Consider the following 21,784-nt stretch of genomic DNA (forward strand, 5'->3'; position numbering starts at 1 on the left):
GGCAAGACGTTGAGGAAGGCGTCCTGGTCTCTTCTGAGCCAATGCAGCGCATCTCACTTGCTGAGACAAAGACGCACAACCAGACAGCATTTACAAAAGTGTGGAGAGTGTGCTTGAGTTCCGACCTTACGCGGGGGGCACAATACAGGCTCTCGCCCATTCGGCGTCTAGAAACCTGGCAGTCATGAGATTTACGCAGTCACCGCCACTTCCCAACGACCCTACTTACCCGCCTCGGGATTCCTTGAACTAGCCATCCCGTTCAACTTTTGAGGCTATCACGCATATTCGCTAAGGCAAGGGAACATCGCGCATTGCTTCTTTGCACAGAAGGGGCAGCGGCGCCACAGGTAAAGCGCATTCATGTCTGGAACCATACGTTATTCGTGCGAAGCCTGCTGAAGCTATCCTACGTGCGTCGGCGCTTACCCCAGGCTCTCAACATTCCTTCATAGACGGACCCCTTTCTCGTCCATCCTCGACTTGAGAAATGCTTTGCGCATGTTCTCATTTCTTTTTTCTCATCTTTGCCTGCCCTCGACATGCAGAAGGGGTCTTGAACGTGGCCTCTCGCAACTTCAGCACCACCCCACGTGCTAGCCGGCAGACACTGCTTGCTCATCACAGCGTGGTAAGAAGGACAAAAGGACGTTTCACAGTTTGGAGGAAACGGCACAAAGCCGCAGGCTGCAATTCATGACCTTTTGATGCAAACGATTTCCGAGGATCTAACCTCCAAACTCCCACGATGTTTCCCCCGTTGTCTGTGACGTTAACAGACGCGCGACTGTTCCGGCCATCCACTTTTTAGAGTACATGTCGGTGCCTTTTTGTTTCTGCCAATGCGTCTCGAGAGTAAAAGCCGATAGGAAAGAATCCTCTTACGAGGGGGGAGCGGCGCCACGGCCACGGCCAAAGCCACCACGGCTGTAACATGTGTTAGCAAAAAAGGCGTTCCAACCCTTGCTATGCGCAGCATCGACATGTGCGCAAAGCATTAGAGGGGTTGAGGCTCACAATTGGGGCTCGAATCCACCAGGGGCACCACCCTCCTTGCCGCCCTCGCCAGCATCACGGCGGCGGTAGCCACCCTCACGGTCACCACGGTCACCTCCACGGCCACGGCCGCCGAAGGGTCTTCTCTCGCGCTCGCCCTCGCCGAGCATGCCGCGGGGGGGAGCGTGGGAGCGCTGCTGCTTGATGTGGGTGGCGGGGACAATCTCGGCGGGAAGGTGAAGCCACTCGCGGAGGTAGTCGAGACCCTCGGGGGTCAGGGTGTAGTAGTAGTACTGCCACGAGAACTGGGTCTTGACATAGCCGCGGGAGGTGAGCGACTGGCAGGCCTTGACGACGAACAGGTTCTTGGTGTCGATGTCGGGGTGCTTGGGGAGGTTGAAGTCCTTCTTCGCGACGAGGACACCCTCACGGAAGAGGTACTGTAATTTTCGTCGTCAGCAATCGCTATCCTCCCAATTTTTCAGCACGTCTGAAAATTGTAAATCTAACCTCGTGGATCTTCTTGCGGTCGGCCTTGGGGATCAACATCGTGGCGGTTGTCGTGGTCGCTGCTGGTCGATGAGTGGGATGTCTGATCGAGCGCTGTCGAGAACTAACAAAAAGTTTCGAAATTCGTCGTGGGAAGGTAGAATAGCCTAGTGGGCGTCAACCCTACGCGGAACGGACGAAGTGTGGGGCGCTCTAATGGCACACAGAGCCGTCACGTGTAGATAACACCTAGCGATAAGTGAATGTATCCTTCGGGCCCGCCACACTTCCTCAGGGTGCTGCGCCTCACCCAGTAGTTAGGTATCTGCGATAAGCCGGGCCCATCTCATAATTCATCGTTATAACCAAACACTGAACATTTGTCTGCCACTTCGCGTCCTCGTCCCGCCTCGACGTTGTCACTTGCACATCGATTTACTATTGCGTCGGCGCAAATCGAGAAATCAAATTCTTCGGCTACGGACGTAAAGAATTCTCAACTTCAAAATGGCTGTCAAGAACGTCAACGTATTCGTCAGCACCTTTGCTGGGTTGGGCCTACCATCGACACTGGTACTGCCTGTTCCCTCGACGACGACCCTATGCGACTTGCGACAACAGCTTGACGAGCGACTGCCCGCCACAGACAACCGCCTTATCCTGACGACCGTCTCTAACAAAGAACTGTCAACTTCGTCTACCAAACCAGTGTCTGATCTTCTATCATCCATCGATGATGACTTTGTTTCTTTGCGACTTTCAGTACCGCTTTGCGGTGGCAAGGGTGGTTTTGGGTCCCAGCTTCGAGCCGCCGGTGGTCGCATGTCCTCAAAGAAGAAGCGCAACCAGGGAGATGCCAACAACTCAAGCCGAAACCTTGACGGTAGACGTTTGCGGACCGTCACCGAGGCCAAGGCTCTGGCTGAGTACCTAGCCATCAAGCCAGAGATGGAGAAGAAGGAGAAGGAGAAGCGTCGCGAAAGATGGGAGCAAATCGTTGAGCTTGCAGAGAAACGCGAGGACGAGATCAAGAACGGCAGCAAGGGTCGCCTCGACGGAAAGTGGGTTGAGGACAAGGAAGAGTCCAACGAGAGAACCCGCGAAGCGGTACTTGCTGCCATGAAAGCCGGGAAGTACAAGGACAACCTTCTCGGTACTTCGCAAGGATCGACAGGATCAGAGGAGACGGACGAGGAAATGAGTGAGGATGAGGGTGATGAGGAAGGTGGCAGTTCGAAAGAGTCAACACCGCCATCAGAACCGGCCAAGGCGCCTAAGGATAAGCCGAGAACGTTCTTTGGATTCGATGAGGACGATGAGTTTATGAGTTCTGATGAGGATGAAGTCAAGAGCAAGAAGAAGTGAGCTGACGAGTCGCATCGCTTCTCATCGCCTCTTCACTTCTTTGCTTCTTCTACCATGTTCATCACACTGCTTAGCTTGCGCAAGAATTATAACGGCAAAGGGGAGCGCACGGAGTTTCTGGTCAGCGGTGTTAAAGGAACGGTATCAAGGTTCAAGTTTTTGTACAAATGATCAAATGGGCGGACACCACAGATAGTTTTCACGAAATCATATTCGGCGCCCTGGAGCGTCATCAGCGTCATCGCACGACACGTCCTCCAATGCTCTATTTGAGGTCTCGATCCATCTTGAAGTAATACAGTCGCCCGGCTCCTCCGTCTAACCTGCTCACAACAGAGTCCAAATTTGCTTATGCGTCGAGCTTGACGGGGAAGTTGCCGGCCTCTGTTATGTGTTAGTATGCGTGCTTCTGATATACGGACGGAGTGCTGACCTCTCTGCTCGTCCCAGCGGGTGTACCAGCCAGAGGGGCACAGAGAGCGGTAGCCGAGCCAGAACTGCGACTGGTTAGTTTCTTTCAATTTCAATAGAACTCGCGGACGGTCCGGACCTGGCGGCAAGGGGCGAAGTCCTCGCCCTTGGCGTTGATGCACTTGTGGTAGTCGACGTAGTTCTGCCAGCAGTGCTTGGTCTGGTTCATGTTCGGGTAGCGGGCATCGGTGCCTATTCAAGCTCATGTTAGATTCACGTCGCTCATCATTCCCGCTTTCAATTGAGGTGACGCTATCGCGGGTTTCGGTGGTTCGGGCGGAGGGTTCATACCGGCTATAGTGGTCATCAGTTAGCCTCGGAAAAAAGATCAGACCATAATTTGGAGAGGGATATTTCTTCAGCGTACCGGTAACGAACTTGAAGGGCTTGGTAACGAGCTCCTGATCGTCGGACATTTTGGCGGCTTGCGAGTTCAATTGACTGGGAGTCGGATCTGGTGATGGGGTCGAGTGGGCAGCGGCGTGCGATCGGTGTTGATGCTTTGAGAGTAATTGAATGGTCGTTTCTGCACCGAGAATCAGGTGGTGACGGGCGAGAACGGGTGGATGCCTGAAGATGGCCAATCGGGCCTCAGGCATTAGAAAGGTGGGCCAAGCTCCAGTCCAACATCAGACCAGACCGATGGAAGTCCAGTCCAACTTCTAAACACTCATTTTGAGATCCAATCCCGATCAACTACGCTCCCTCCCGCCGTACCGACAGGACCGAAAAATCTCCCCTCTTCAGAAAAAAACAAAATCGCCAAAATGCGTCCTACTCTCGGTCTCCGCGCTTTCCGCCCGACTCTGCGCATGATGTCCCCCGTTCCCGTACGTTGAAATTTCGCCGGTCCGGATGAGCGCAATCGCTAATTCTTACATTTCCCCTTAGGCCGAGGACCAAGTCGGTACGTCGACACCCGCCCCCAGCCATTGAAGGCTCCCGCGATATCAAATACCGATTTCGACGATAAACTGTGGTGTTGCAAAATGGCTAGCAGGAGCTGATATTGTTGATTCCAGGCCACACCGTCTCCCAGAGACTGCGCAAGCTCCGCCAGATCCCCCCCGAACTGATCCCCCTCGGTACGTCATTAGACATTCAAGGTTACGTCAAATTGTTGTTGACGACATACAGGTGTCGTCGTTGGCTTCGCTCTGGCCGCTGCCACCTACTCTGTCGGACGTCACTTCATGACCGACAAGACCATCCGTCTCAAGCGCCAGGGCAAGTCTGCCGCCGACGCCGGCCACGGAGAGGAGCACCACTAAGCGAAGGTTATGAGGACGACGGGAGAACGGTTGACCATGGCGCTCGTGTGTTATTAGGGAGGATCAGTTTGTATAAGTCTACGACAAAGACAGATCAAAAGGCACCAGAGACGCTGCTTTCATTTCCTTTCTCATTGTGCTTCTCCGCCTCGAGTATTAGAGAAAAGCCGTGCCCCCTTTATATCTCAGTAAATCCATGTGAACGCCGTCGCTATGTAATTCGAAACAGGCCTCAGTCGCCTTCGTCCACATCACCTCATCTTCACTCTGGTCGTGGTCCCGCGACATCGAGCCCCTCCAAACCTTGCATGGGGTCATCCCCACGCATCTCAATCTGTGCTGTGCCCTGGTCTGTTGCCAATCCATCCTCCTCTCCAACAGCATGCTCTGCCAGCCATCCCTCCTATGATGGATGTTAGTGCGTTGTTTTGAAGCTCGATGAGACAGCAATATGAGTAAGAAGAGAGACATAGTGGTAGGGTGATAGGATTAAGAGGAAGGAAAGAATGAGATAAGGAGATAAGAAGTAGTGAGAACCGTGAACATATGATGTATATGAGACATATATTCGAGGAATGACTGACCTGTTCCCAGACAGCCTTCTTGCTGCCCAGGCCCTCGTCTGCGCTCTTGGGAACTTTGGCGGCTGACACCTTGATGACTCGCCCGAAGAATTCTGACTGATCCATGTTGTCGATGGCTTCTTTCGCGTCCTCCGTATCTTCATACTCAACATAGGCGAAGCCACGGTGAGGATCTGTTGAGTTTGGCTTGTCGTTCTTTGGCAGCGATACATCGGCGATTTCTCCAAAGGGGATGAATGCATCGTGAACGTTGGCGGCCGTCACTATTGAGGCCAGTCCACCAACGAAGACGGTCGATTTCCAGCGCGCAGCGTCCGTCATCTTGACTCAGATTTTAGTCGTTTGGCGATGGTTGAATTGGTGAACTCGCGCAGCAATACCTCGGGAATGAGCGCGGCTGGGTGACAGTTGAGTGAATCTTTCTGATAGTACCTAAGTGGAGTTTCTGCGCAAGAGCTGTTGTAAGTCTCTATTGGCTGAAGTGGATTTCAGCTACTTGGAGCTGTGCTGTGGTTCTTTGGGTGTCTTAGCTTTCAGTTACGTAAGCCACACCCAACGACAATTGCCCGCTTCTTCCCCTCCACTGATGTAAGGTTCCTTGAGGTATGCCCACGTCCAACATTGACTTTCGAAACCTACCTCATCATCTTCTGCTGGAGACACCTGCTTCTACAGGCTTATTTCTGTAGCTCTCTACTTTCTCATCTTGATTGAGCCTGTATGGAATTTCGGATGAAAGAAAATACATCATGAAGATGGCCGCTTATGTAATGAATTCCATGTCCCGCCGCTGCTCTCCGCCTTCCACTCTCCCTGCTGTGATGACGATGCACGTGATGCCACTTTTCCTGCTTGGGCCAGTTGAGAGGTGCACGGTCCAGTGCTAGGGGGGCATGGATGGCTGCGATTTAGGCCTGGGAGAGCTTGGGATGGGGCTGCAATCTGGCATCATATTTCCCTAAGGGCCAGCGTGCACTGTGACACTACCGCTTCAACGACTAATAGCCACCTCTCCCATAAGGCTTGGTTTTACTTTTCTCAACTCCAGAGAATCTCGGCTTTCCTCGCCAGATCTTCTTGTCACTGTCACGTCAACCAATGCCAATTCGCAGCTAGATTTGTCTTTCTTAGACTGGCCGACTTCCCTTATAGCAACGTCTCCCCCCTCCCTCCGAGTGCAGTCCTGGGGACTGAGTGATTCTCGCAATCATGGTTCGCCTCCGCGAGATCCCAAGGACCGCGGCGTTCGCCTGGTCCCCCGACCCGTCGAAGCCTCTTTTGATCACCGGCACTAGAGCTGGAGCTGTCGATGCCGACTTTTCTGATGAGACCAAGCTGGAGCTGTGGGACCTCAACCTTGACAACCAAGACCAAGGCCTCGAGCTGCAGCCCGTAGCTAGCATCAGCACCGACTCGAGGTAGGCTCTGCTGCCGCACTACCAATCAGACATCTTGGCTCACGACACTTAGATTCTATGACCTCGCTTGGGGACCGGCCGATTCCGACCATCCGAGGGGTATCATCGCAGGTGCCCTCGAAAATGGCTCTCTTGACTTGTGGGATGCCGAGAAGCTCATCGACGGAGCCGAGGATGCCTTCATGTCCCGCACAACGAAGCACACCGGTGCGATCAAGTCCCTCCAGTTCAACTCACTCCGACCGAATATTCTTGCGACCGCCGGCGCAAAGGGAGAATTGTTCGTTTACGACATCAACGATGTGGAGAACCCATTCCGACTAGGAACCGCCGCTGCTCGCGCTGACGACCTGGAAGTTGTCGCATGGAACCGCAAGGTTGCGCACATTCTCGCCACCGGAGGTTCTGGCGGTTTTGTCACTGTTTGGGATTTGAAGACCAAGAAGGCCTCTTTGACCCTGAACAACAACAGAAAGCCCGTCAGCGCCATTGCGTGGGATCCCAACAACTCGACGAAGCTCCTGACCGCCACTCACGACGATACTGCTCCCGTCATTTTCCTGTGGGATCTCAGAAATGCCAATGCGCCCGAGAGGACGCTTCAGGGACACGAGCAGGGTATTCTTTCCCTGTCTTGGTGCCAGCAGGACAGCGATTTGCTGCTTTCTTGCGGCAAAGACAACAGGACTCTGGTGTGGAACCCTCAAACGGGAGAGAGACTGGGAGAGTTCCCTGAGGTTACAAACTGGACCTTCCTCACTCGATTCAACCCCGCCAACCCCAATCTTTCTGCTACTGCTGGTTTTGACGGCAAAATCACCGTCCAGACCCTTCAGAACACCAACCCTACAAACACACAGGCCGCTACCAACAACAATCTCGATGGTGAAGACTTCTTTACCAGTGCTCAGACGCAGCCTCAGGGAGCGTCGTTTTCTTTGACTCAAGCCCCCAAGTGGTTCGAGCGTCCAGTGGGAGCTACCTTTGGCTTTGGCGGAAAGCTTGTCATTTTCAAGCAAAATGCCCAGCAAAAGTCCACCAAGATCTCCATCTCCCAGTTCTCTGTTGACTCGTCCATCGGTACCTCCACGGAAAAGTTCGAGGAGTCTCTGCAGTCAGGCGATATTGTCGGTCTCTGCGAGTCCCGCAAGGAACAGGCTAAGACCGAGGAGGAGAAGGCGGACTGGCTTGTGATGGAAACTCTTACGGGCGAGAACCCGCGGAAGCGCATTATTGAGTACCTCGGATTCAACGAAGAAGAGATCACCAACGGAGTCTCGGGCAAAGAAGAGGCGAAGCCTGAGGATGCTGCGGCTGACAAGGAAGAGGACACGAAGGAGGCAGAGAAGACCGACAACATGTGGGGTGAGGCCGACGGAGAAGGCGAAGAAGACTTCTTGTCGAATCTCTCTGCAACCAAGGGCGCCAAGACGGACAGTCCTTTCCACCTGCTGGCCGACACGGATACCACTGTGGAGAAGTCCATCACCAAGGCTTTGATGCTTGGAAACTTTGCAAAGGCCACTGAGATCTCCCTCAAGGAACAGCGTTGGGCAGATGCTTTCCTCATTGCCAACTGCGGTGGGCAGGAGCTGGTGGACAAGGTGCAGAGTGCCTATCTGGCCAGCAAGGACGGTGTCCCAAGCTACGTCCGCTTGCTCGGATCAGTTATTGCCAAGAACCTGTGGGATGTTGTCTACAACGCCGACCTCGAGAACTGGAAGGAGTCAATGGCCATTCTTTGCACGTTCTCTGACCCCAAAGAGTTCCCCGATCTCTGCGAGGCTCTTGGCGACCGCATCCTCGAGAACGGCTCACGCAAGGATGCTTCTTTCTGTTTCCTCGTTGGGTCAAAGCTCGAGAAGGTCGTTTCCATCTGGATCACAGAGCTTGAGGAGGCCGAGCAGGCTGGCATGCAGGAACCTAGCGATGATTCGACGTTCTCTGTGCACGCTCGATCACTTCAGCACTTCATCGAGAAGGTGACCATCTTCCGTCAAGTCACAAAGTTCCAGGACTCTGGAAAGGAGCAATCTGCCGACTGGAAGCTGTCAGCTTTGTACGAGAAGTACACGGAGTACGCCGATATCATTGCCGCCCACGGTCAACTCGCAGTTGCTCAGAAATACCTGGACTTGCTGCCAAAGGAGTACCCTGAGGCGCAGCTGGCGAGGGAGCGCTTGGCACGGGCTACAGGCAAGGCCGCTGTCTCGCAGGCTGCACCAAAGGCGCCGGCTGCCGGACGTCGTCCGGGACAGCCTCCTGCGGCGGCCAACCCCAGGGCCACCCCCGGTTATCAGCCCTACCAGCCCGCTGCCCCTGCTCAGACTCCTGTCGGTGCTAGCCCGTACGCACCGACGGGGCCGGCTCTCGTGGCAGCAACCGGACCGGCAGCTGCGTCGAACCCGTATGCCCCGGCTGCCCCGGCAATCGGTGGTTACACGCCTACCGGCCAGTCGCCCTACGCCCCGAGCCAAGGCTACCAACCTCCCGTCGCCCAGCCGGCCTACCAAGCCCCCTCGGGTTATGGACCACCTCCCTCAAACTTCGGCTCGGTGCCGCCGCCGCCGCGTAACTCCACGCCCACTACGTCCTTCCGTCCCAAGGAGAGTTGGAATGATGTACCTCTGGTTGCCAAAGCACCTCCTCCAAGAAAGACCACTCCTAGCGTCGCTCCAATTTCTTCGCCGTTCTCTCAGCAACCTAACCAACCGGGTCCCCCGCCTCAGAGCCCGTACGGACGCACTGGTTCAACGCCTCCTCCTCCTCCGCCCAAGGGCCCTGCTCCGCCTCGTGTCACGTCTCCTCTGGCCGGGCCTCCCCAGACTTTCCAGGCCCCGCCTAGGCCAACATCATCGGCATCGAACGCATACGCTCCTCCGCCCCCTCAGCCTGGCGCCATGCCACCACCTACCATGCCTCGCACTGCCTCGCCATACAACCCTCCTCCATCCGGGCCTGCCCCCTCTAACCGCTACGCACCCGCTCCCTCGGCCCAGCCGCAAGCAAGCCAGCCCCCCTTGGGGTCCTCTATGCCACCTCCCGGAAGCCAGCCTCCTCCGAGAAACCCCTATGCGCCGCCGCCCCAGCCCAATACAACGCCAAACCAGTACGCGGCTTCGCCGTACGGAGCCCCGCCTACAGCAGCCTCGAGGCCGCCCACTGGCCCTCCTCCTTCCAACGGGCCCCCGCCTGCTGCCAGAGCTCAACCGACACCCCCTCCCCCAAAGGCGGCTGCTCCGCCCAAGGCCAGACACCCAGCTGGTGACCGGTCGCACATTCCAGCTCACGCCCAGCGACTGGTCGATGTCCTCAGCTCGGATATGCAGCGCGTAGCTTCTCGCGCGCCTTCATCCTTTGCTGCACAAGTTAAGGACACTCAAAAGCGCCTCAATCTGTTGTTTGATCACTTGAACAACGAGGAGCTGGTCAAGCCTGACACAATCGATCAACTTTGTGCTTTGGGTGAAGCTATTGAGCAGAAGAATTATGAGGTTGCTCACAAGATCCAAGTCGAGATCCAGCGGGACAAGACTGATGAATGTGGTAACTGGATGGTAAGTTCGCTGCTACGACACTTCACTTACTATGTACTAATATCTTATCACAGGTCGGTGTGAAGCGTTTGATCAGCATGAGCAAGGCCACTCCATGAGTGCCATCTCGAAGTTAAGGGGATGGGATGTCATGGGACATGAAATGTTGATGATAGCCAACTGCGCTTTTACGTATACATTAGAGCTTAAATCGAATGTGGAGACTGTGATTGAATGCCTGCAAGTCTGCCGTGACTGATGCTGTGATGATCTAGACTTGTAATAGTGAAAGCTGGATAGCGAAATTTCGATTGAGATGGTGAGAAGCTCACTCAGCCATTTTATGGAGTCAGCATCAATATTAACACTTCTGCAAATATTGGCGCAATTACTTGTGTTCCTGATACGGGAACTGTAGCTGGTTAGCAAGACCTGTCCCAGTATGTCTTTCGTTGAAGGTGAGAGGTTTGGGGCCCTTGACTGGAGCTCCCTACCTAAAGGTAGGGGTAAGCTGGCACCTGGCCAAGATAAGATAAGCAAGGGCGGGCTAAAGCCAACATCAACCACAAAACGTCACATCTCGACAACCTATCACCCCACAGCCATCAAACCAAATCCCACACCATGACGGAGTCAACGCCAGAGGATGCTGCGGCCCAGCGCGCCGCTGAACAAATTCGTCTGCGAAAGGCGAAGCGCGAGGCCAAAATTCGTGCTGGCGGTACCGCGAGACTCAACAAGATTACTGGTCTTGGTGGAGGATTTCAGCGAGGTACGATGACCGAACCCTTCTCGACACCTTGCGCAAGTGCAGACGCCGGTTTTGAGCTTCCCAAATGCTAATTTTCGATTCCTATCTAGATGAGCCCGTATCGACGCCTCCCTCAGCATCATCTTCCCCAGCTCCGGCCACGTCAGATCTGCCGAAGCCCAGCGTGAGCGCCGACCATGCAGACCCCGAAGAAATCGACATCTCCCAGCACTACTACGAACCAGCCTCGACGCCCCGTCCTGCTGCCGCTGGGCCGCCCTTCGACCCGAACTCCATGAACGAGGACCAGCTTCGACAGATGATGCTGGGCTTCGAGGGCCCTGGCGCGGGCGGAGCCCCGCAGAACCCTTTTGCGGGTCCCGGTATGGGAGGAGGCATGCCCGGCGGCGAAGACGATCCCTTGATGAAGATGCTCTCGCAGATGATGGCCGGTGGCGGCGCTCCCGGCGGAATGCCAGGCTTTCCCGGCGCCGGTGGTGCGCAGGGTGGTTTCCCCGCGGGATTCCCTGGTATGCCAGGCATGCCCGGTATGCCTGGTATGCAAACGCCCGAACAAGCCAAGGCCGCTTCGTCCGCCTACATCTGGCGCATTGTCCACGCCGTTTTCGCAATCTCTCTTGGTCTCTACATCGCCCTTACAACGACCTTCTCCGGCAGCAAGCTTGAACGCGAGCGCACGGCGCTGTCCTACAACTATCCCACGGGCAGTGACGAGGCAGTTACAGACGTCAACAGTATGGAGAAGGGCCGCGAGATCTTCTTCTGGATTTTTGCGACGACCGAGGCTGTGTTGCTTACGACGAGGTTCTTCATTGAGCGTGGACGGGCGCCTCCGCCGGGCATGTTGTGGACCATTGTGGGATTCTTGCCTGGGTCCATCAAGACTTACGCCGAGACTGCGTTGCGGTATGGACAGATCTTTTTGACGGTGAGGAGCGATATCCTCGTATGTGTGTTTGTCTTGGGTCTTGCTTCGTTGATTCGCGGATAAGTTACTGGTCGTGGTGATCGACTAGTTGAGGGCAAGTTCTAGGTAGAGGGCACTTCAGTCGAAGCTGAGTTCGACCAGCGTCCCGGGATAATGGTCAATACACTACTTCTACCTAGAGTGCAATCCGTCGGTCCCGAAAGATTTGAAAGCCCAGAGTGCTTTTGTGAAAAGTAATGTTTGCAGATCCCAAATAACTATGTTTGACCCAGTGCAGCGTGTCACTTACAGGCCTTTGGCCTTAGTCTTGCCATTGAAGACGTACTTGTATGCCTATTTTGCATACGTTCTAATCGACGATACCATTGAGGTTTGGGCAAAGAACTATCCTTTTGAATTGGCCTAGAAGAAGTTGCGTAGGAGCATACTTACTCCAATTTCGAGGCTGTCTAGGAGAGATTGACCGAGTCATTCTCATAGTTGTATCATTCGTTAGATGGGCCCGCGGAGCGGTGCTGGGAATCCATCTGCGCCGTGGCAGTGGCGGACATGGAGGCGGAGGCGGACCGGAGAGTACCAATAGTGCGCCTTGCCCTGACTTACCCAAAAGATCTATAAGGCGACGAGCGGAAAGTTTGAACTTGCAACAGAGGCACTCGGCCGAAAGTCCGGTGGTTTCAGTGTCCTGGTTGATATCATCCACCTAGGAGGAGTAAGGGAATGGTGCTGATTCATTGCGCAGAGTCTATATGCCCTGAACGCCCACTTCCTCATATTCAAGTGTCGTGTCCGTATTCTTGGCTTTATGGGATTTACAAATATTAGTCCGCCCGGAGGCCGTCGTTAAATTCAAAATACCCTTGCTGTAGTCGGTGGGCTAGGATAGCTCCCCGGGACCGTTGCAGATCCATAATTCTGTAAATTTTGTGATTAGAGGAGTTGTCCGAAGGCCACTGCGCAGTCGGTCATTTACAATCCGAATACTCCAAGCGGGTGTAACATATACCTTGACTCCAGCGGAGTCTCTAACGGAGTCTATTTTGACGGGGAGTAATGAAGATCCCGGGTTAGCCTCATCTCCATCTCTGAAGGAGAATCATATATCGTATAAGATGACTTGGTGTCGTCCCAGGATTCTGACAGTTTCCGGAACATGACCAAGTCAAAAGCATCTGCGTAACTCGGAAAACACATTTTCATAAACACAGTAAAAATGGCAGGACTTACAACCGTCACCGCAGCTGTGGCGGCAGCCGCCCTCCTCCTCCGCCTCGTCTACAACTGGCTCATGCCCAAGCCCATCCCAGGCCTCCCGCACAACCAAGACTCGGCGCGTCGTATCTCGGGCGACGTCCCGTACTTTGCGGAATACGACAAGGCGGCGCGCTTCCGGACCAGGTTCTTCTACGACCTGGTGGCCAAGCACAAGTCGGCCGTCGTGCAGGTCCTCCTGCCCTTCTCCAAGCCCCTCGTCATCGTCGCCGACTATCGCGAGTCGAGGGATCTCATGGCGAAGCGGAGCAAGGAGCTCAGCCGTGGGTACATGAATAACGTGGCGTGGCAAGGGTTCTTGTCGGAGCACTTTATCGCCATGGAGGATGCGCACCCGTCGTTTAAGAAGTCGAGATTTCTTACCAAGGACTTGATGACGAATAGCTTCCTTCACTCTGTAAGATATTTCCCTCCCCATATTCTCATCTTCGTGTGCAATTTCGGTATAACGCATCCAAGGCATCCAAGTCAACGAATAATAATGTGCTCTTAGGTCTCTGCCCCGGCGTCGCACGTAGCCATCACTGACTTCATTCGTCTCTGGAAACGCAAGGCAGCTCTCGCACAGGGGCTGCCGTTCGAGACCGTCGAGGACTTGGAGGGCCTCACCTACGACATCATGATGACGGCCGTCTTTGGCGTCGGGTACGAGGAGAGTACGACAACAAAGTATTCCAAACTCCTCGAAGACGCTGATAAAGACGCCGTGATTCCAAGCGGTTCAGCCGCACAGGTTGCCAAGTTCCCGGCACCCGAAACCCCGGCTCTGGTGAAAGCTCTCCACGTCCTCAACGTCTCCATCACGGCGGTGTTTGGCTCGGTGTTCCCCAAGTTGTCCGTCTTCATCGAGAATCTGAAGCCCAAAGCACGCCGGGCCCTGAAGTTGAAGAAGGATGCAGTACAAGCCCAGATCGATGCCGCTGTCAAGAGAGCCGCCAAGGGTGGCTCGTCGGAGCACAAGTCGGCGGTAGACTACGTCGTCTCCCGCGAGAAGACAGCGGCCGTCGAGGAGGGACGGGAGCCAAAGTACGACGGCATGCAGCTGAACGACATGCTGTGGGGATACATCGCCGGCGGCCAGGACTCTACCCACAGCACCTTGTGCTTCACGGTGAAGTATCTCGGCGCGCACCAAGAGGCCCAGCAAAAGCTTCGAAGCGCCCTGCGATCCGCCTACACCGAGCCCTACGCTCAAAAGCGCGAACCCACCATTGAAGAGATCCTCAGGACGCAGGTCCCCTACCTAGACGCCTTCATCGAGGAAACGCTCCGCCTGTGCAGTCCCGCGGGCGCCATCACCAAGGAAACCGTCCGCGACATTAACGTCCTGGGCCGCATCATCCCAAAGGGCACGACGCTCATGTTCCTCCTGACCGGTCCGACCTTTGTCCAGCCAGGCGTCCCCGTCGACGACGCCAAACGCAGCGAGACCTCGCAAAAGGCCTCGGGCGAGGGCGTCGGCGACTGGTCCCACAGCGAGTTTACCGCCGAGGATTTCCGCCCCGAGCGGTGGCTGCAGGTCGAGGGCGAGGTGGTCAAGTTCAACAACAACGCGGGGCCGTTTATGAGTTTCAGCAGCGGGCCCAGGGGCTGCTGGGGGAAACGGCTGGCGTACCTGGAGCTGAGAATGATTGTGACGCTTTTGGTGTGGAACTTGGAGTTTTTGAAGTTGCCTGCCGAGCTGGAGGATCCTGGGTTGACTGAGGGGCTTTTCACGAAGCCCAAGTCTAGTATGATCAAGTTGAGAGTTATTTCGGATACGGAGTGAGTCTTGGGTTGAAAAGGGGGACTCGAGCTTGGGTTGTATTTCGAAGTGTCAAAACTGGTATTTTCGCTACCTTGAATTTCACATAATACAGTAAGTTTCAACTTCTAAGAAATAGGTGCAGGAGAAAGGAGACAGATTTACAACGCAAGAGGTAGGCCATCCCGAGGATTTGAAGACGTCGTTGTTTATTTGGTATTTGTTAAATAGCTACTTGACTCGGAAAGGTTTACCCTCTGTGCATGTTTCTATGCGCAACTACCCTTTGCCATTTACGGAGTACAAACACCTATGTATATACGACTAAAGTCTGCATTAGTACTCCTAATAGACCATTCATACGTCGCCTCGGAAGGTTTCCAAGAAATTGACAAGCCAGCAGATATCGTTGAAGCCAGAAACAAGTAGGCCTAGACAAAGTGGTAGCATACCAGTTCCACCGGTCCACTTTCTCTACACTAAGAGAAACCAGGCCAGCCAGCAAGAACATGCTGTGTACCGTAACTCCACGACTCGCGCTTCACAGGGTCAACCATAAAAAATAAATGAGCCGTGACATCAACACGGTCCTGAACGCTCTCACCCGTGAATGACACAACCAGAGAACCCTCAAAAAGAGGCAAAACATACAACACCAGGTATTCGCTGGTCGTCACCGACCCAACTACTAATCCGGCCCTCACTGGCTTATCTATGGGAGAGCGGACGGGATCCCGAGTTTTCCAGTGGGTATGGTCGTATGTGAAGGCTTCACTATGTCAAGTTGCATATGAAGTCTGTAATGGCGGGAAGATGGGGCTCTGCTCTCAACTTTCAACACCATATTCAATTTTTTCATTGGTATGCCGACTCGAGACTGTGAAAGTCATTGTAAACGTTGGTTTTCTCTTTTTAAAATTTTGGGGTTTGCATCTTGTGGTGTTGATTGCCAATGGCGAACATTGGTGTTGGTGTTTCGAACGATCTGCAACATCTCGCACCGGGCATCACGCTGACCTTACCTTAGACAGTGCCAATTAGCTGTGCTTTAAACCAAAGAATCGATTATTCGATAGTCCCGCTGCTTGAAGTATAGCAAATGAAACAAGCTAGTGAATGTTCTCATAATCTCAAATATTTCAAAACGCGGCGTCGACGAACGAACCGCAACACCGTCAAAGCCACACTTCACTAAGCAAAACCCAGCCCCCAAACCCGACCTCAACCAACCAGCGAAGCGCCATAACACCACGGGTTACCTTTTCTGGACAACCCAGCAACCACATATTCCTGGACAAAGGAGACTTTGAAGGATAAGGTAGTATAGTATGGCTGTTGTAACGGAAAAGCCAATGTTTATTTCCTAAGCTATCACAAGCCAGGGGGGAACGGTACCCGATGGCTCGTTCGTCCATCTCACCTAAGTAGGCACCTAGGGTACCTTCTTGCCTCCGTGTTGTTGTTAGTAAGGTAGTTCATCCGCCGCCCTTAACTTCACCATCGGCTGTCTCCACTTCCGTCCCCCGGTCTCCGCCTCCGCCTCCGGAGTCCCCTAACCATCACGCCGATGCAAATCTTCCGTGCTCACGGCTCCCCCACGCCGCCATGCACGTTTTTGCCTACCTACTCGCCCAAGATAGCGCGAGATGGTAGTCTGGTAGGCTTATCAAGTGAGAACAGACACAAACAAAACAGCCCCTCGAACCCTTCACCGACGGGCACTAGGCAGTAGTAGCTCGGCCCAAAAACGCCATCGAGGTTTGCGGTTCGTTCCATTGCTAGTAGTGTAGTACAAGCCCAGCCAGCCCACCAGCCACTAAAGGTAGACCGTAGGAGGCCGTGGACAGCAATGGCCACTCTATTTGTCCAAGAGTGCGAATACAGCCCAGGCCAAAATGGAATTATGTTCCCTCAGATTCACGCATTCAACCTCCCGCCGTCCAAGCCTCAATCGCTCGGTCCCTTAGATCCAAAACGAGCCTCGCACTTTGCACTCGAACTCGAAATTCCTTATCTCTGTCCATTAAACACGCATTCCTCAGACCTCGTCACCGCCCGACCGCTCAGATCTCCCTTCCCTCCTATTCCTAATCACCCGCCCGTTCACCCCGCGATTCTTTCCGATCAGATTCGTTTTGCCCCCCCGGACAAGCGGGCGTTTTCTTGGAGGGGGTGACCTGCCAGCCTAACCCCACCATTGCGTTCCCCGCCATCCGAGACATCCACACAGGACCACCACAGCAGCTTCGCTGGGCCCTTGGGATCGGTGAGGTGGGACAAGGGCGAACAGGTGAACGTTGAAGCCGCTAATACCAAGCATGTGGCCTTCAATCTCCGAGATAATATCGCAAAAGGACGACTGCAGGCGCGGAGCGGAGTGAAACAAAAGTGTCCAGATCCTTGCCAAGCGCTGTCGTCTGGCTAGAGGTGTCAAATGCGCGAATACGCATACGGTGATCGACGTCGAATAAAAAAAAAAAGAGGAACCTGCGGGGTGCATCCGCACCACGCGAGCTGGAGCTTTCACATGTCAAAAAAACAAAGGCTGCCAAACCCCGAGGAGCACCCCAAAGTCTGGACTGAGCGCTTTCCAACCCTTGCAGATTCTGGTGGTGCGTCAGTCGCCAGGGAGGAGCAAGAAGTTGAGATGGCAGATTAGCCCAACAGAAATAGGAGGGAGATGAAGGAGGGAAATCATTGAACCGACGACAGATTTGCAAGTAAGACGAAGTCTATTATATGTGAAATATGTTTTTTTTTGGTTTAATGAATAAAATTTGGGGGAAATAACAGTGTGAAGGGTATCAACTACAAGAGCCTTCCCTGATCAAATATAATAAATCTGGGTAAATCTGGTTCCGCAAGTAAATCATCGTAGCCTCCCGTGCGCGGCCCGCAACAAGGCTGGGATACTCCCGTAAATTACGTTCATAATCGTGCCCAACATATCCTGCCTTGCTTCCCCTGGGAATCTACCTTTTGATAACGAATCCCACATGCTGCAGGCATCTCTTCTCCTGCATCGTGATATAGCAAGCGCCCTCGTACCCGAGGAGGCAAGCGCTGGCGTCCTTCGGTTCGGTAATTCGAATTTTGTCCGGACGAGGAGCGGAGCTTATCAATGGTAAGGTATTTCCACTGATGATAGTGTTGTTCACATTGAGTCGTGATATCACCGCCCCACGAGGGCGCTTTCCTGGGCCCTGAGCTCGTCGTTGCCCTTCATTATCTCTTCAAGCCACTCGGCCGCCATAGTCAACATCGTGCTCTTGCTGAAGCCGCCTCCCTTGAGACCTGGCACAAGCTCGCAGAGGTCGTCGAAGCCTTCCTTGATCAAAGTACGGCGCTTTTGCTCGCTCTTGATGTGGTTTTCTCGTTTCTGTGCATCCGTGAGGTTCTCCCGTGCTGGTTTGGCCCCAGTCCCAGATTTACGCCTCCTGCCTGTGCCGTTTTCTGCTGGCGGGGTGGCTGACGTAGGTTCGGTCTTCGTCTTGCGTTTTCTTGCCGCCTTCATTGCGGTACCATTCTCTTCATCATCCTCGTCAACTTCCTCCTTCGTGCTCCTGCTCTTCCTCCTTTTTCTTGGCGGTGCATCAGCATCCTCTTCTTTTTTCAATACTTCGGATGACTTTCGGCTGTGACCTTTTCCTATTGCGTGCTCGCCATTCGGGCTTGGTGGGCGAGTATTATCTGTGCTTTGGCTTGGCTCCAAGCATTCCATGTACCTCAGCTGGCCTCGAGACAGAGCGTCGTAGGTTTCCTTAGGATCCGGAACAAAGCTGTTGGAGCGATTGAATCGAGCATCTGAGCCCCACTGTACATCGATATTGGGGACCTGGTTAGCCCGTTGCGAAGATACTCTCTCGCCAGGAGCGGGCCCGAAGAACATGTCCGCGAATGTGCTATCATGATCATCAACGAGACTGGCCTGAGCCACGCTGCCTCGTTCAGCACGCTTGAAGTCCTCCATAGGTTGGTGCCTTAGGTGGCCGACGGGTGGACCGAGAGAGTGCGGAACATCCCTGGTGCTGCTGAACATCGGCCCAGACCCATTTGTGTTTGTTCTTGACGAGGAACCGTTGTGCAGTAATGTGCTGGCGGCCTGAAGAACGTCGGCTGAGGCGTGCTGATCGAGGGTCGGGTGTGATTGCTGATGATGATGCTGCTGCGGCGGCGGTGGCGGCTGCTGCTGATGCTGCTGCTGCTGCTGCTGTGGGGGTGGGGGAGGAGGAGGCATCAGGTTTGAGCCCATGGACATCATGTCCGCAAAGTCGTTATGAGGCATACTATGCCCAGGGGAAGCAAGAGGCGGCGGTGCCGGCGACTGGCCAAAAGATGTTGCCGTCCCCATGAACTGGGGAGGTAGTTCCAACCAAGCATCGCTGAAGTTGAGTCCTTCGCCGAAAGAAGGCAGATTATAATGATCGGCAGTCATGTCCTCGAAGAAGGAACTGAGTAGTTTGGTTTCATTGTCGGAGAGAAGAGGAGCGCCAGGCGCAGGTTCGGGAGGGTCGAGGAAGAAGTCTTGCGAAGGATCAACGGCATCTAGAAAAGGTTGTGAGTATTTGACTTTGGTGGGAAATGGACGAGACGGTTTACTAACAGCCGAAGGGCAAATTGGGGTCTGACGGCTGCGTCGAACCCATCCTGGGACGATGTATGGCGAGCATGGGTGCGTCTTGTGGCAAATGGACGGTGACCGTCGAATACGCTGGTTCTGGTACTTGTTCGGAGAGCGAGGGACGTTGGTCGCGAAGGCCTCGAAGCGTAAGAAAGAGTGAGTGTAGTCGACTCGAACGAGGGCATGCGCATTCCTATGGGCAAACCGATATCCTATGAATCATTGACGGAAGGGCGGGACGTGTCTATCAGGAGCGCAATGTAGCGCAGCGCGTCTATACCAAAAGGCTCGTCCGGCTGGAAGAGAGCATACGGTAGAGCGGTCTCGAATGGGTTATCAGCCAGTCGCTTGATTGCCTTGTGATTTGGCGGGGTGGCGGATTGTAGTTGTGGCAGCAGTGACCGCTATGGTGTTGTTTGATAGGAGTCTGGAGAGGTTGGTGGGTGTATTTGCCGTCTTTAGGTGCGCGCTGTGGCAGAGCAGGAAGAGACCGAAGTAAAGGCTGGCCAGGTTACGTCGAGGCGGAGGTGGGGTGGTGGCTGCGCTTAGGCACCGCACCGGGCTTCTGGATTCCTAGTGCTAGAAGGATGTTCTCTTCGCCGTCGTCTCGTCCGATGAGCGGGGGGTGAGGGGAAAGAAGGAAGGATGGATGGATGGATGGCGATGATGAGCGTGAGGCAAAAGGCGGGACGGGTTCCGTGTAAGGTAAGGCGAGGCAAGGTGAGGTGAAGTGAAGTCGGGGAGGGCAAGCGGAGCTGGGGGCAGCGTGTGGGATGGCGGCAGAGTGGTGTACTAGAGCACGGCGTCAAGCAGTGCTACGTTCTCGATGGATGGTGAGATGGAGAGCTCTTAGTTGAAGAGCATCCAAGGTCTACCCCGTATGGCGGACGTTAATGCGGCCCATGCAGGGCTAAGAAGAAGGAAGAGACCCTTGAGACTTGTCGAACGGCACCTCAGAAGCAGAGTCTGGGTACGGAGTAGTCTCTAGACGTACGGTGTCGAGCCACGAGACGGCGAGGGTACGTGTGTTTGTCCAAGATGGGATGCGAGCGCGAGGCCCATTCGAAGCATTGGACTGCTTGTATTAAGGTAGTCAGACTCTGGACCAACGTGTACGAAGCTGAGGTGGTGCTTTGGCTTGATGTTGAGGTTGGCTCAACCGTGTACTTGCATATCTGAGAGAGCGCCAAAACGGATAGCGAGGAATAGCAACAGGTGAGGTGAAACGAACCCCCAATCAGTTCAGGGAGGTGGCCAGACGTAAGCTAAGGCAAGTAAGACAGATGAGAAGAGGAAGCGGACGTGGTCGAAGGCGTAGGACGCGGGCGTGAGGTGACGGACACGGTACTCTCTGGAAGGTACTGTACGGTGCAGCGAGAACGAGGGCTCAAGGACCCCGTGATTTTTTCAGTCGGGGAAAGTGAGTGACGAGCAGGAAATCAAGGACTCGAAAAGAATGAAAAGTCTGGGGCACCAAACAGCCAAAGTACGACCCCTGTTATTTGACCAGGGTGGTTGAGTGCTAGCCTGAAGTGTACATAGAAGAGAGAGGTCAGAGACTCTGACTCTCTGAGTACGAATGGTAAGGTAGTGAGGACTGAGGTAGAGGTGGAGGAACTTAGGAAGAGGGATCAGGGAGGGCAAAGTCGCAAGTTGCAGGGAGGGGTGGGGTGTGAGGTGTGGGTGGGTTGCCGGCACGGTCACCTGCATCGCGCGCTGCAAGCCTCCGCACTTACCTTAGTGGCAGCAGTCAACGGACAGTGGACAGGTTAGGCCGGCCGGCCAGCAGCAATGGAATTGGAAGTACGGAGTAGGTAGGTAGGCAGGGCTCGAGCCGGCCTAATTTTCCCATTGCTACCTTTGCCCAGTTTCTTACACTACGGATGAGGATGCCATGGATGGTCCTAAGATATCCCGTCCTACCTGCCCTGCCCTTCCCCCAACAACTAGAAAGGACGAAAGGCTGATTGGACAAGGCGCCGGATCTTGGATCGGAGCCATGCGGACATGAGACAAGCCGAGCCATATCGTTGAAACGGTGCGGTTGCGCTTACGCCTTACCTAAGCATTCACATTAGTGTACCACCTATGGAAGGTACCGGTAGAGGCTGAGGCACCTCTTTATGGCGGGCTCGGGTCACACGAATGGCGGTCAGCAGGTGGACCATCGAGGGATTAAATAAGTTTTGATTGGTTCGTGAAGCTCTTCTCAACCTTCTCGTTAGCTTGGTGCCTGACTGCTTAGCTGGGTGGGTCGATGCCAGTTTTCGATGCTAACAGGCTTATGTCCCTAGCGGGTCATCACATGCCAGCTCGG

The 21,784-nt window shown here is 54.3% G+C and overlaps 9 protein-coding genes across 9 annotated transcripts; 5 read left to right on the forward strand and 4 right to left on the reverse strand.

Moving 5' to 3' along the window:
• Window positions 1–428: 428 nt before the first annotated feature.
• Window positions 429–1,653, reverse strand: HER10_EVM0010363 (plectin/S10 domain-containing protein). Its single transcript, XM_035479826.1, has 3 exons — window positions 1,507–1,653; window positions 1,018–1,436; window positions 429–927 (listed from the first exon to the last, which is right to left on the reverse strand). Exons 1-3 carry the CDS (start codon window positions 1,543–1,545, stop codon window positions 882–884), a joined length of 504 nt encoding a protein of 167 aa, XP_035329973.1. The 5' UTR covers window positions 1,546–1,653; the 3' UTR covers window positions 429–881.
• A 339-nt stretch (window positions 1,654–1,992) lies between these two features.
• Window positions 1,993–2,850, forward strand: HER10_EVM0007068 (uncharacterized protein; the record flags this gene model as incomplete). The annotated part of the gene is made up of 1 exon (XM_035476634.1): window positions 1,993–2,850. One exon carries the CDS (start codon window positions 1,993–1,995, stop codon window positions 2,848–2,850), a length of 858 nt encoding a protein of 285 aa, XP_035329560.1.
• Window positions 2,851–3,199: 349 nt separating this feature from the next.
• On the reverse strand, window positions 3,200–3,737 carry HER10_EVM0012870 (cytochrome c oxidase subunit 6B; the record flags this gene model as incomplete). The annotated part of the gene is made up of 4 exons (XM_035482250.1): window positions 3,200–3,234; window positions 3,284–3,347; window positions 3,401–3,513; window positions 3,689–3,737. 4 exons carry the CDS (start codon window positions 3,735–3,737, stop codon window positions 3,200–3,202), a joined length of 261 nt encoding a protein of 86 aa, XP_035330255.1.
• A 351-nt stretch (window positions 3,738–4,088) lies between these two features.
• HER10_EVM0001703 (uncharacterized protein) lies at window positions 4,089–4,592 on the forward strand (the record flags this gene model as incomplete). The annotated part of the gene is made up of 4 exons (XM_035471443.1): window positions 4,089–4,151; window positions 4,213–4,228; window positions 4,344–4,406; window positions 4,459–4,592. The coding sequence occupies 4 exons, from the start codon at window positions 4,089–4,091 to the stop codon at window positions 4,590–4,592; spliced, it is 276 nt and encodes a 91-aa protein (XP_035328898.1).
• A 262-nt stretch (window positions 4,593–4,854) lies between these two features.
• HER10_EVM0012658 (RNA recognition domain-containing protein) lies at window positions 4,855–5,497 on the reverse strand (the record flags this gene model as incomplete). The annotated part of the gene is made up of 2 exons (XM_035482049.1): window positions 4,855–4,995; window positions 5,177–5,497. The coding sequence occupies 2 exons, from the start codon at window positions 5,495–5,497 to the stop codon at window positions 4,855–4,857; spliced, it is 462 nt and encodes a 153-aa protein (XP_035330234.1).
• A 642-nt stretch (window positions 5,498–6,139) lies between these two features.
• On the forward strand, window positions 6,140–10,369 carry HER10_EVM0008165 (WD domain-containing protein). The gene is made up of 3 exons (XM_035477697.1): window positions 6,140–6,594; window positions 6,647–10,151; window positions 10,205–10,369. Exons 1-3 carry the CDS (start codon window positions 6,386–6,388, stop codon window positions 10,247–10,249), a joined length of 3,759 nt encoding a protein of 1,252 aa, XP_035329705.1. The 5' UTR covers window positions 6,140–6,385; the 3' UTR covers window positions 10,250–10,369.
• A 335-nt stretch (window positions 10,370–10,704) lies between these two features.
• HER10_EVM0005115 (uncharacterized protein) lies at window positions 10,705–12,081 on the forward strand. The gene is made up of 2 exons (XM_035474740.1): window positions 10,705–10,902; window positions 10,992–12,081. Exons 1-2 carry the CDS (start codon window positions 10,755–10,757, stop codon window positions 11,891–11,893), a joined length of 1,050 nt encoding a protein of 349 aa, XP_035329303.1. The 5' UTR covers window positions 10,705–10,754; the 3' UTR covers window positions 11,894–12,081.
• Window positions 12,082–13,043: 962 nt separating this feature from the next.
• Window positions 13,044–14,870, forward strand: HER10_EVM0005808 (cytochrome P450; the record flags this gene model as incomplete). Its single annotated transcript, XM_035475412.1, has 2 exons — window positions 13,044–13,499; window positions 13,596–14,870. 2 exons carry the CDS (start codon window positions 13,044–13,046, stop codon window positions 14,868–14,870), a joined length of 1,731 nt encoding a protein of 576 aa, XP_035329392.1.
• Window positions 14,871–17,598: 2,728 nt separating this feature from the next.
• Window positions 17,599–21,131, reverse strand: HER10_EVM0003058 (BHLH family transcription factor). Its single transcript, XM_035472745.1, has 2 exons — window positions 19,450–21,131; window positions 17,599–19,391 (listed from the first exon to the last, which is right to left on the reverse strand). Exons 1-2 carry the CDS (start codon window positions 19,514–19,516, stop codon window positions 18,019–18,021), a joined length of 1,440 nt encoding a protein of 479 aa, XP_035329040.1. The 5' UTR covers window positions 19,517–21,131; the 3' UTR covers window positions 17,599–18,018.
• Window positions 21,132–21,784: the final 653 nt, after the last annotated feature.

This window comes from Colletotrichum scovillei (assembly GCF_011075155.1).
Source record: "Colletotrichum scovillei strain TJNH1 chromosome Unknown Contig00009, whole genome shotgun sequence".
Classification (NCBI taxonomy): Eukaryota; Fungi; Ascomycota; class Sordariomycetes; order Glomerellales; family Glomerellaceae; genus Colletotrichum; species Colletotrichum scovillei.

Coding starts and splice junctions, on each gene's coding strand:
- HER10_EVM0003058 (XM_035472745.1), bottom strand. CDS start 19,516: ATGCTCGCCATACATCGTCCCAGGATGGGTTCGACGCAGCCGTCAGAC. Junction 19,392..19,449: donor CCCCAATTTGCCCTTCGGCT/GTTAGTAAACCG, acceptor AACCTTTTCTAG/ATGCCGTTGATCCTTCGCAA.
- HER10_EVM0010363 (XM_035479826.1), bottom strand. CDS start 1,545: ATGTTGATCCCCAAGGCCGACCGCAAGAAGATCCACGAG. Junction 1,437..1,506: donor ACCGCAAGAAGATCCACGAG/GTTAGATTTACA, acceptor CGAAAATTACAG/TACCTCTTCCGTGAGGGTGT. Junction 928..1,017: donor GGTGGATTCGAGCCCCAATT/GTGAGCCTCAAC, acceptor CACATGTTACAG/CCGTGGTGGCTTTGGCCGTG.
- HER10_EVM0005115 (XM_035474740.1), top strand. CDS start 10,755: ATGACGGAGTCAACGCCAGAGGATGCTGCGGCCCAGCGCGCCGCTGAA. Junction 10,903..10,991: donor TGGTGGAGGATTTCAGCGAG/GTACGATGACCG, acceptor ATTCCTATCTAG/ATGAGCCCGTATCGACGCCT.
- HER10_EVM0008165 (XM_035477697.1), top strand. CDS start 6,386: ATGGTTCGCCTCCGCGAGATCCCAAGGACCGCGGCGTTCGCCTGGTCC. Junction 6,595..6,646: donor AGCATCAGCACCGACTCGAG/GTAGGCTCTGCT, acceptor CACGACACTTAG/ATTCTATGACCTCGCTTGGG. Junction 10,152..10,204: donor ATGAATGTGGTAACTGGATG/GTAAGTTCGCTG, acceptor ATCTTATCACAG/GTCGGTGTGAAGCGTTTGAT.